The 12154-nt window shown below is 44.9% G+C and overlaps 1 protein-coding gene across 3 annotated transcripts in view; it reads right to left on the reverse strand.

The window, feature by feature from the left end:
• The window catches only part of LOC126873964 (protein tincar), a 37159-nt gene that overhangs the window by 9939 nt on the left and 15066 nt on the right, over positions 1–12154 (reverse strand). For all 3 annotated transcript variants that reach the window (XM_050635424.1, XM_050635422.1, XM_050635423.1), the window contains exons 2-7: positions 5636–5756; positions 3664–3768; positions 3222–3498; positions 2455–2679; positions 2182–2313; positions 57–950 (exon numbers count right to left, since the gene is read on the reverse strand). In XM_050635424.1, coding sequence (XP_050491381.1) covers positions 57–950; positions 2182–2313; positions 2455–2679; positions 3222–3492 — 1522 coding nt within the window. In that variant the 5' untranslated portion in view covers positions 3493–3498; positions 3664–3768; positions 5636–5756. The remainder of the gene's footprint in view (positions 1–56; positions 951–2181; positions 2314–2454; positions 2680–3221; positions 3499–3663; positions 3769–5635; positions 5757–12154) is intronic.

A 12154-nucleotide genomic window follows, 5' to 3' on the forward strand; every position in this document is an offset into this window, starting at 1 on the left:
AAGATTACGACAAATCGGAGAAAGAGAAAACAACTCGAGATTCGATTTTAACTTACCCGGATTCAACTTCTCCGGATGATCCAAATCAGCCAAACTATTCATCGTCAACGACATACTCTGCGCTGTCATATTCCCAACGTTCTTACCGGGCCGAACAGTCGTCGATGATTTCCCCGTGTTCTTCGTTTTCAATTTACTCCTCGAATTATTGCTTCTAATAATCGACTTCGCAGCGGTAGGTCTCCTAACGGTATTGCCATACTTCATCGAGCTAGACGTTGAAGATGACGTCGACGGTAACGTTGTCGTTACGGCTGTAGCAGCGGTTGGAACTGCGGTTGCGGTCGTAGTCGCAGCTGTAACCGCTGCCACCTCGTCTGAGCTTGCAGGCGCTTTAACGCCTCTCGTTGTTGTCGTCGCCGTCGTTGTCGTTGTTATCGTTGCCGTAGTTGTTGCAGCCATATTTGTACTGGTCGTTGCTGTTGTTGTAATCGGAGAAGCTGCGGATGTCAGTCTCGTGGAATTTAATTTCGATGCCCCGTTGACTATGGACGGTGTTTTCGTCGTGTCGTTAATAATTTTTTGCGTCATGGGCATCGTAATCTTGTTGGTAGGCAAAGTAGTGCTAACGCTTGAAACTCTTGCATTGGGTACGGGTAAATTGGTACTCGCTGGTGTACGAAACTGACCAAGATGTTCGTTCGTGCGGTCGCGTGGTCGAAATTCCATTGCTGTTGATTTATTAATAACGTCGGTCAATTCCAATTTCGTCGTGACGATGTCGTTGGCTATATTGTCGGATTCTTCGTCCGGTGCTAAGGTGACGAAAGGCTGAGGAGTTATGAAGCCCGTTAGGATGCTGAGATTCACGTTTGGATTCATGAAACTGGATACAACCAGACGATCCCGGTGAGTCACTAGCCAATCGAGGTCCGTACGCCATATTGTTTCTGGAAAATAGGAAGCATCGGGTTATCGATTAAATAGGATTAATCGAGCTGGTATCCGCATTGCGCTCCATTTCGCAATCTCTGCAACGAATCGCTTCGGTTATAGTTCACGAGTTTGGCGGACGCTGATCGAACGCGCGAATGCTCTACGCGAGTCGTAAAATTATAATAAACGATAGACAGAAATTGAGAGATGGCGTGTACGATGCATCCAGGCAACTACACGTGTTGTTAATCCGTTCCTCGAAATACTATCTGTCTCGCGAAACCAAAGAAATCCCCGCCTAGATTTTATTTCTTCAATTACGTACGTAAAGGTACGAATTTACATACATGCGCGCAATCTGATAATTTCGTGTTAATCATTAGCCAGTTCCGCCCTGTGGTTTCGTGTTTTTGATCACGGATCGCGTGAATAGATCCCGTAGCCGGCATTACGATAGCGTCAGAAAAAGAAGAGAGGAATTCGAATATCTCGGAGTATGAGATCATCGGGAATAAGACGGTTTTTTAACAAGGTCGAAGAATACCGTGTACAAGGGTTGAGAATTGATTCGTTCCAAAAAAAATGCTATATTTTTTCTTTCCTTGGTTAAGTGGCCCAAGGTGGAAGGATTCGAGGAACGAGAAATCCTGTAGCTAGCTGTGTGCACACACCTGGCCGATCAATACACGAACCAGAACGTAGTCAGGACGAAGTTGCCCCGTTACATTCCAAACGCCCCTTTCTCCATGCGCGAATCGTTTTACCCCATAACGATAGCGATCTGAATCCGAAGCGCGATTCATTGATCGTCATCGACTCGATTGAAATGTTTCAAATCGATGAAAACCAAGGCACACGCGAGTGATAGCTTTAAGCTGTAAGACGCACAGAAGTTAAACAATTACCGATGAGATCAGCCTAAACGAAGATACGCGTGAAGCTAGTGTAGCTTCGGATAGATTTTTAATTAGTTTCCCTTAGATTACTCGAACTGCAAGGTAGTGGAGCATATTCAACCAGGAAGAAACGAGTGTTCGAAAAAAATGGTATGAAAAGTATCGTTGCCTTCTTTCACGTGAAACAGGAGAGACAACGCGTTATCATGGTTATCCTGAAATATCGTTCGAATCGTATAACTGTCCGCAAAAATTAATCACGTTGCTAATGAAAAGCGAAACCATTCAAAACACGCGTCACCGTAATTGCGGAACACGAAGAGAAACAGCGATAGGTGTCGGTCGTTACCTTTTGGCAGAAATCCAGCGTGTATCAATCTAGCCTCCATGAGCAGCGAGGGCAGCAGGAAGCACATGGCTGTGCAAAGGTGTACGAAAGCAGCCGTGGGACCTCCGTGTCGCCATAAATTATTCGCCAAACCTGCGAATCGACAGCACGGGAATTGTGTAGCTACAAATGGTTCTGCTTTCTACGCTTTGTCGAGCGAAACATCTCAGCTTGGATGTTTGACGGAGGAGAGGACGTAAACCGGGATGAAAAATACATGGCACGTATACTCACTGTGGTCAGGATTGTTGGTAAGCAAGGATGAAGGCGGGTCGCGTGAACAGGCGCTCAAATGACGACCGAGCTTCACTCCATCGTTCGCCAGGTTGCCTAGCTTCAGGAAGGCCGCGCCAAGCAGAACCGGCAGTAGGACAACCCCGGCTCCGGCTAGCACCAGACACGCGTATAACTCCACCTTCGGCGGTGGAGCGTCCGCCGGCCAAGGTAACGATAAATATGCTGCAAATATAACCAACCAACCTGTCACGTCGAAGGTATACAGTGTCTCGCGAAAGTGTAGCAGAGTTAGAAAATTTAGAGATGGTACTCGTTTCTCTCGTTCGAAAATAAAATAAAGTTATTTGATCGTCCGAACAGTACGTGTCGTGATTAATTCCGATAATCAAAGTTCTACTATATTTGAACATTATGACGAGAAACTTTCGTGAATATGTTACTCGCGTTACAGCAAACTATTTGGAACTTAATCGATATTGTAACTGGACACGGCTGTCGTGATCGTATTGGTAAAGTTCGAAACGGAACAGAAATTTCGCGTTAAAATATACCAAAGCTTGGATCGTGTTTCATGCAGCGTAATAATTTAAAAAATCCGTCAACGCCAACTTGAAATTTTGCACGTGTACAAAAGATTTCCATAAGCGTTGAAATATTTTCGCGAATCACTGTACGTTATCGCACTACCGTACCGCGTTTCTTCCGTGAATTTCATGGAAAGCCAAGTTTCCTCTTTCAATCCGAAAAACGACGATTTCACTTACCGGCAAACCTTTTTGCGTATCTCAAGCCGATGTAAGCTTGAAAAGCGACCGCCAAAACGCCGTACCAGACGGACCACAAACTATTCACGTGACCTCGTATACAAGAGTTTCGTCTAGTAGACCTTCGTGGCTTTTTCGCTTTGTTGGTAGTCGTGATACCGCTGGAGTTTACGCTGGACACTATCGGGAGCGGTTTTAATGGCTTTTTGCACTTTGCTTGATTTACCTCGTTATTATTTTCGTAACCCATTAAGCTTCCCGTCATTGACATCTTGTTCTGAAAGAGAGACGTTTCGTTCGTTCGTCGTAGAACTCTCGAGGGCGGGATATCGCGCGTGAAAAATTGCACGCGTATAATTTCGCAATTTTTCGCTTTCAGATTCGGGAATCGAACTTTCCGGTGGGCGTGAAGTCGAACATCGATCCGGTTTGAAATATTTACCGAGTATTCTGCTATGTTTCTAGTGTAGGCGTCTTAATGATTCGAAGGAGTTAGTTTGGAACAATCGATGCGGAGCTGTGGCATTTTCGGAGGTGACAGCGCCGCCTGAAACGTAAAAAGAAAATCGAATTATCGGATAGTCCAACAGCGTGAAATAAATCAAGCGAATTGTCGTCTTGTACGCGACTCGTCAGAACGCATCGCGTACGATAGAAAACGAGGACGCACGGACGCTGCAGTGATCGAACCGTGAAACTGACCGGACTTGTCTACTTGTGTTATACACCTAAGTATACTACGAGGCACACGCACAAAAGTTGTTGCCCGTCAACGTATATACAAAGCCTGTTGATTCGTTTGTACCTAGCATCGTGATTTTCCGTTCAAGCTACGCAAATGGCAAAAGGATGTGTCCAAAGAATACCAATATGCCATTGCTCTGACGCGACTAAATTTTCATATTTGTTTTTTTCTCGATCGACGAGAATTCAACGAGAATTCGATAGGAATCGGAGGACGTTCGAAACGATTAAAAAGTCAGTTTAAGAAGATATCGGATACTTCTTGATGGAAGGTGGGTAGCACAAGTACTTAAACGGTATCGTTTGAACGTAGAATAGACGAGAAAGGGGAAACCGACGCGTAGGGTGTGAGCATTGTTCGAAAAGTTGCGGAGAAAATTACGCATCGTGTCTATCCGCGAACAACTCGATGCTTCCCCAATCGTGAAACCGACAATGACGAAGCGCGGGAAGAAGAAAAATGATCGAGCGGCTTAATGCTTACCGACAATCGCGGTAGCGAGTCGTACAAAAGGGTCGAAACAGAGGAGGGCCAGCGTAGCGTGGTAATTCTAGTGCTCTTACGACCACATCTGCCTCTCTCTTTCCCTCTTTTCTCTCCCTATCGGCCTTTTTCTTGCACGCTCAGCTTCGTAAAGTCGTTTCTTTTCGTTTCTTTGACGAAAGAAGCCGTTTTTCCGAGATGATTACTTTGCAGAGAAATTCTTTTTTAGTCGGATATTGCTCCTGATCTTTTGCTTTGCCACGGTATTCAAAAGAAGGAAGCGATACCGTGGAGACGGACTCTGAAGGGGCTCGGTGTCGTAACAAAAAGAAACGAGTCTTTTCATTTTCCGTTTGATACGAGGTCGAAGGAGAAACAAAGACAGAAAGGGAGAATCTATTATCGTAGAAGCACGATCGTACCGTAATCTCGCTAGGGTTGACCCACTTGTCGCGAACGATATTCGAACAAGCTGGAATTGGAAATTTCGATGATCGATAGCGCGCTTCTTCCTACGATAAGATTCCTTTCTCTATTTCTCCCCCTGCGTTTTGTTATTCCAGTTGCTTCATCGTCGTTTCCTTCCTTCGAAATTTTTGTTTCTCCAATTCCGACAAATTGGCAGCTAACGTGTTTCCTCTAATTAAGTGAGAGAAGTTTCCCCTGAGGGAAAAACAGGTACGGAAGAACGGAACGTGGACCGATGGTCCGCCGGTGAAGTTGGACAAGACGAATGGTCGTGAGTGCAATGGAAAATCGAACGAACGTTCGGTCACGGTGTAGCGAGAATGAAAAACCGTGTAACTCGTAGATGGACTTTCCTCCAGGGAGAAGGACGAACAAAACGAATTCTGGCTGTTTGTCAAAATTTTCGCGACTACAGCTCTTCGGTACCATTTGGCGCGGCTACTGGCAGAAAGTGATTGTATTTGTCGACGATCGTTTCCGAGCAAGAAACGACGACCGTTCGTGCACCGTGTAAAGAATTAATATACAGCACGAACGACCATCCTGAACGTACGATAAGTGTCGAGGGATGACCACGCTGAACATAGAGATTCGTCGATATAACGGGGAATTGGCTGTTCAAATATTTTTCCGATGTCGTATCTCGGCGTTGAAATACTTTCGCCAGATGCTGTGCATACGTAATTGGTTAAACTGTCAAAACGATCGATCTACTCACCGAACGGAGGAGAAGAACCGCCGTCGTCGCTGTCGCCGTCACCGTCGTCGTCGCCGTCGTGCTGCTCGTCGAGTCAAGCGACGAGTTAAGCGACGAGTTGCGCTTTGAACGCTATGCGGATCTGAAATGGAAACCAAAGGTTCTTTCAAGTTTCTATAAACGAACGTACGAACGGATTGCAGCCACGCTCGCGAATCGATTAGCCATTGTCGTTTTCACTGTTGAACAAAGCGATTCGTCGATCGATTATTCTGCCTCGCTGAATTTCGAGAGTATATGAATAGACGAATTTGATCCAATCTGTAGCTACCGTTATTCGAAAATAGTTATATTCGTCACGTTTCTTGTATCCAATTCTATCCATTATGATATTTTGCGAGGAACAAATTTCTGCTTATTATTATTATTATTACTACTACTACTATTATTATTTACGTATGGATGGCACGTTTTGACAGAAAAGAAGAATACGATAATATAAAATGAACAAATAATTGCGATTTTCAATGACAACGGATCGTAAATGGGGCGAAAGTATCAGTGAATTACACACTGCATTTCCAACATTTTTCTTAAGAACAGGAAACGATTCGCAACGGAAGTCTAATCGACGAGCAAATAAATTAGCAAGTGCGATTAATGCAACTGCTGGAAGCGTAATTGCATCCGCATAGATATGCGTAGAAAATTAAGAATCTCCCGAAAGGCCCACATGGAGCAATTCAACGAGCTCAAGAACCTCTGGATACTCGATGTAATGATTTACGATCTTGCATACGAATATGGTATTAGCTATTTAGGAAAATACGGAATCGCACAGACGTTCGCAGATATCGAAACAACGAACACTATCTGGATTGAGAATTTGCACGAGTCTTAAGTTTAAACTATCGCGCGGATTATATTGCTCGTTGGAGGAATTCGTTGGACAGTAAGGTAGTTGGCAGACACGACTCTCTCCGCTACATATTTTAGCAGCACCGTCAACAAGCAAAGGGTGGTTTCTCTTAATTAATTTGCATCGGTTAGCAATGTGAAGAGGTCGTTTATCTCGTGGCGAGCATGTTCTCGCGTGTTCCAACGTTACATCGTGCTGTAGCTCGTTATTTCCGTTTCCGGAACGTCTCCGACATTCCGAGACAGCTACTTACGTGGCTGTGTCGGCGAGGACAGCCGGAACACCCTATTAATCCTATATATTCCGCATATCGCCTGGCAACCGATTCGACCTCGTCCGTTCTGCCGCTCGTCTTGATTTCTGAACTCGTGACTCGTCTTGTTTTGCGATTCAAATTAGTCGAGTTTCTTTTCGTGGTCGGTCGACCAGTCGTAAACAATATCGAAGCGAAACTAAGGTTAACGATAGGCGAAGGACGAGATAGCGAAGAACGTGCGAGAAGGGTCCGTTCTCTGTGTTCGCAGGGCATTAGCCCGCGATTGCCGTTTCATGCTCCCGTCAATCAACTGCCTTTCGATCGGTCTCCGCTCTTCCTACCAATTCTACTCGGCCTATCCTCCGTCTGCCCGACCTGCCCTCAACGTCGGGGATACGAATGACTTCATTCATTTTTAATCAACGTGACGCCGTGCACGTTTTGTCAGAGATATCGGGAGACTGGCGATCGTTTGCCAGGATCGGACGAGTTTGGCCTCTAAGAGAAGCTGGTTTAAAGCTAACGCAAATCTCATCCTCGATTATATCTAGGCACGATTCGGAAAAAATACTTCCTTTTCGCTGAAATTATCGCGCGATGCGAAGACAAGGAGAGGAAAATTCGTTACGCGGCAGCAAGGTATTGGGACGAACAGCGACAAGCACGCCGATCGTCCTTTACGGAATGCAATATCAGCCGAGAACGGGAGAGCCGGTCGTTGGATGAATCCTCGACCTGCATTCGGTCTCGTCGAGGACAATGCATCGAGGTCCCTTTTGTTTGTCGGTCAACACCGAAGGCATCGATGGCAGGAGGAGTAGCTGGCAGGCTGCCAATGGCTAGCTCACCACTGTTGCCTACAGCGTGCGCTTGCACCAGTCAGAGGCATCGACACCTCAATTATCGACGTCAACCGATCTCGCGTTTCAACATCCCCTGAACCGTTCGTATTTCTGCTTGTGTTTGCATTCGTTTTCTCTATTACCAGTTTGCGTTCTCGTCTTTGCTCGTGTTCACGATGCTCTTCTATAGTTCTCTCTCTGTCTGCCTCTCAAGAGAGAGAGAGAGAGAGAGAGAGAGAGAGAGAGAGAAAGCGATAAAATGAGAGGATTAGAAGAAACGCGCGACGAGTCGAAGATGGTAATATTTCAGCGAAAATCGTGTTGGATCTTTGCCAGGGAACATTTGCTCTCTGTAAAATTTCGCCCTATATTCAAATCACGATTTCTCTCGGTGGTTTTTCACGAAGACTAAAAAGAGACTCCGCTGACTTTCGCGAACGTAGATCTAGCGTCCAAATTAACCCATTCATATCGAACGAACGGTATTTCTTTCTCTTTTTTATCTCGTTATCTGCGCGAGCTTCGTAACGTACTCTTTCGAGTCATCGTCATCGAACACAAACGCGATCTTTCGACGACCTATACGTAGACAGAGGGCGCTTGTTGGAAAGTGGAAAGCACGAAATCGCGATCGACGATCGATTTTTTTTTTCACCTTCACGTTCGATTTAATCGCCAAACATATTCACCGCTGAAGGTACGAAACGAAGTGTAAAAAACAAAACTCGATACAGGTATTTCGCGTGCGTTTCACCCTGTCGTGCACGTCAGACCTTTCAAAAAGGTCAAGTACGAAATATACTACGATAGTTGGTAGTAACTTGGCTATTTACGTACGAAGGGTGATATCTCTGGTTACGCATCGTGTACACCGGCAATTTCCATATGCAGCTCCGTTTTTGCTTTCGTTTTATTTGAAACAGCACCGAAATAGCTGGATACGCATGGCACGATATAAACTATAGGCTATAGACGCTCGCGCGACCGTAAATTCCTGCCGAATTACGATGCTGGGCTGGATTCACGAGACGGCTGAGAAAAGCCGAGGTCGACGATGCATCGTAATCGTAATCGTCGACGCGTCTATTATCGTACGAAGCAGCCACGATCGTTATCGGAAATCTACGGTTCCTCTCTCGCCACTATTTCATCGATTTCATACAAAAAGCTCGGACGTTGAATGGAATAGTCCTAGGCTGGCTATAACGTTTTTTCCCCTATTGTTCTCCGTTACTCTTACATAATTAGGCTGCAGATTTTTATACGTTTACGAGAAATTTAAATAAATAAGTAAATAGCCAGAAACTACGGAGCTATATAACGTGGAAAAACGTATTAGGTATGCAAAGTGTAGTATCCTTTGCGATATCTAATGAATAAAACAATTTCCTATCTAAGTTCAAGGCGTTTAATTATATTGGTAAAAATACGAATGTCCATAAATATTCGTAACGCGATAACGATATTTTGTTCACTGTCGTAATTACTTTGAAAGCAGATGACGGTAAAATATCGGCGAAATGAAATCCGATCTAAAAGCGAATTTCGAAAGATGTGTTCAGAAATAGAAGAAAGCGGCTGGCACCGTATGTTTTTCTTCGAAGAACGTCGATATTCCCACATTCTCTCTTCGGTGTCTTAAATTAAGCATGCACTTCGAATTTAACGCAGCGAAGCGAATAACAGGGAAACGGCGTCACGTTCGCTGACTCCATAGCCGACAACGACGTTGTTCGTCGTGGAGAACACGACGACAACGACAACGACAACGACAACGCGACGGCGCTTCCTCGAATACGAAATCCTTCCTGTAGACGAGTATGGAGTACGGAGTATGGAGTTGCAAGTTGGTCACGAGTTTACTTTACGCGGAAATTTCTAAAGCACGTTCGATTGCGGCACCGATCGATGCTCGGTCGCAACAAAGAAACAACGAACAGGACGAAGCGAGCGTGTTGCTGGCGCGATCCGCACGAACCTCAACCGGAAATCGATTTTCTATCGAAACGTCTACGTTTCAATGCTTCGTGCCTAGCGTAAATGTTGCCATCCTTGTCTCGCGGCTTCGAAAAACTTGATTTCCTGCGTGTCATTCGTTACTCTCTGTCGATATAGCCATAATACGCGTTCATCTACGCCCTCGTAACAACGCGTTTCATACGCAGCCGAGATGAATTTTCTTTGTACGCGCGTATCCATCGGCGATTGATTTTCCGAGATCAATCACAGCGAACGTTCGAGAAGCATACCGACGATAAATAGTACGAGAACCGAGCTAGAAAAAAGAAGGGAGACGTATTCGACGTTTTTCTAAATTTGCAGCTGTTTGATCCGACGAGGTATAGAACGATAAACGAATAACAACAGAGGAGGATCTGTGAACGAAAAGCGAGTGCGTTTTACAAGCAGAGCTATTTCTAGATCGGAAGGTTCAACGGAATCGATGTTGAAATTACGTTCGTGGTTTTGGTACGTACAACCCCATTCATAAGTACCTTAGAGACTAAAGAAGAGATACTTTTGAGAAATTCGTACAAAGTTATTATATCTTTTTCTCGGCGTTACTACGTCGTTTGAAACGATAAACCGTAAAGAAATTAATATATTCGATGCTACGATATGACGATATTACCGATTGTACGTGTAATTGAGTTTTATTTTTGGTCAAACTTCTCAGACTCGGTATCAATCGGAATCGTCCATCGAATTCATATTTCTTCAATGAAATATAGACTGGAACATGGTGGAGCCGGCTTCTGCGACTATTTTACAGCTTTTCCAATTGGTTTCCGCCAACTTTTGTCGTACATTCTCGATCGTTATCTTACGGAATCCAAAACATCGATCGATCAACCTAAAAAAGCAAAGGTTCGTCGAAATCTGGGGCGACCGATCGTAGGTGGAGCGGAGTAATAATTTATGAACGGGAGTGTACGCACTCGACTTCCGGTGTACGCGCAACGAATGCTTGGAGGAGAGATTTTTAGCATCGGCTCTAGTTCCGAAGACGAAACGATAAACGGGCTAAAATCGTTGGGTGCAGGTGCTTCCGCAACGGTACGGGAAACGCAGCTGCCCGGAATGTTTCTTCGCGTCGCTTCTGCTCGGCTTTCCCCGGTAAATCGATAGAACGAGGTCGACCGGAGCTCGGAGGACCGCGATTCTTTTTCTCCTTGGCTCCACGCGAAACCGGATGAAATCGGAGACTTCGATTCGAGAAAACGAGTACCAACGAACATCGAAATTTTCTTTCTGAACTAACATACAAGACCGAGTAATAATTGCATCGCCCTCTTTCTCGAACCTAGCCTCACCCTATTACATCCGAATGGGCGGAACGCTTTGTCATGACAAATCGAATCGACGCGATCCGGTTCGTCTCGATGACTCATCGCTCTCTTCCTTTGCCCCTCAAGACATTCCGAAAGAAGAAAGTTTCCCAGTTTTCCGCGGGGTTCCACCGATGACTCACCCTCGAGATTCACCCTCGATTCGACGTTTCAACCAACCGCCCCTACCACCACGGGACAAGCGAAATTGCCTTAGGATGCTGTTACAGCGAAAGCTTGTCGTACGAATTTTCAAGTTCGTCGACGTCGGTTTGACGTACACCGCAAGTACGTATCTTTAACTTGTTAACCAGAGGAAACGAATCAATTGATCGAGCAAATCACCGATCGCTGGATCATTACGATTCTTTCATCGTCTCTTTTCTTGGTTTCCCATCGAAATTACGATATCGAGAAAGCTTAAGCGACGTTATACTCTATTTCTAGCCAGAAATAGTACGGATTGAAAAAAGTCGAGTTAGTCGATCGTGAGATAAGAAGGAAATGTAATCGACAAAAATTGTTTCACGTTGTTCTTCGACTTTTAAAAGATTGTCTAGCACGAGCTTTTGATTTTTGAGCGGAAATGACGATGATTAGCGACTAACGAGCAAAGTATCATCCATCCTTCGTCCCTTTTGTCGCTCTCCCTTCTGACAGTCACCGGCTCTCCTTCTCTCCCTCCAACGTTTTATTCCTTCTTGCCGCACACCTCCCATGGCATCCCATTCAATCAATATCCGATGCCGCACACACACACTGCTAAACATTGGGATCTAAACCCCTCATTTTCACCGAGAATTTCGGCAAGGTCCATTCTCACGCGAGCATTGCGCGATTAACGATCGATCGTAACGATGTATGCGTATAAGAAGGTGATACAGAGGTGTAACTAATGTACACATTTGTATTGCTCGAAGTACATTTTTCTTACTTTACGAAGCGTACACGCGAGATAAGGTAAAAATAATAACTGTTAGTTGGTTGATCTAAAAACAAAAAAGAAAAATGCTGCTACTATAGTGATATCGATAAACACACGATATAAGTATAAACGATGCACGAATATTGCGTTAAGAGCGGATCTACTTTGCGAAATATAATCTGGAGCTTATCGAACGACTAAATAAACGTCCTAAGATCGACGAGATGCTTCGCGAGACTATTCGCGAACGTGCTAAGACAGCATAGGCT

The sequence above is a fragment of the Bombus huntii genome, chromosome 15, assembly GCF_024542735.1.
Source record: "Bombus huntii isolate Logan2020A chromosome 15, iyBomHunt1.1, whole genome shotgun sequence".
Taxonomy (NCBI): Eukaryota; Metazoa; Arthropoda; class Insecta; order Hymenoptera; family Apidae; genus Bombus; species Bombus huntii.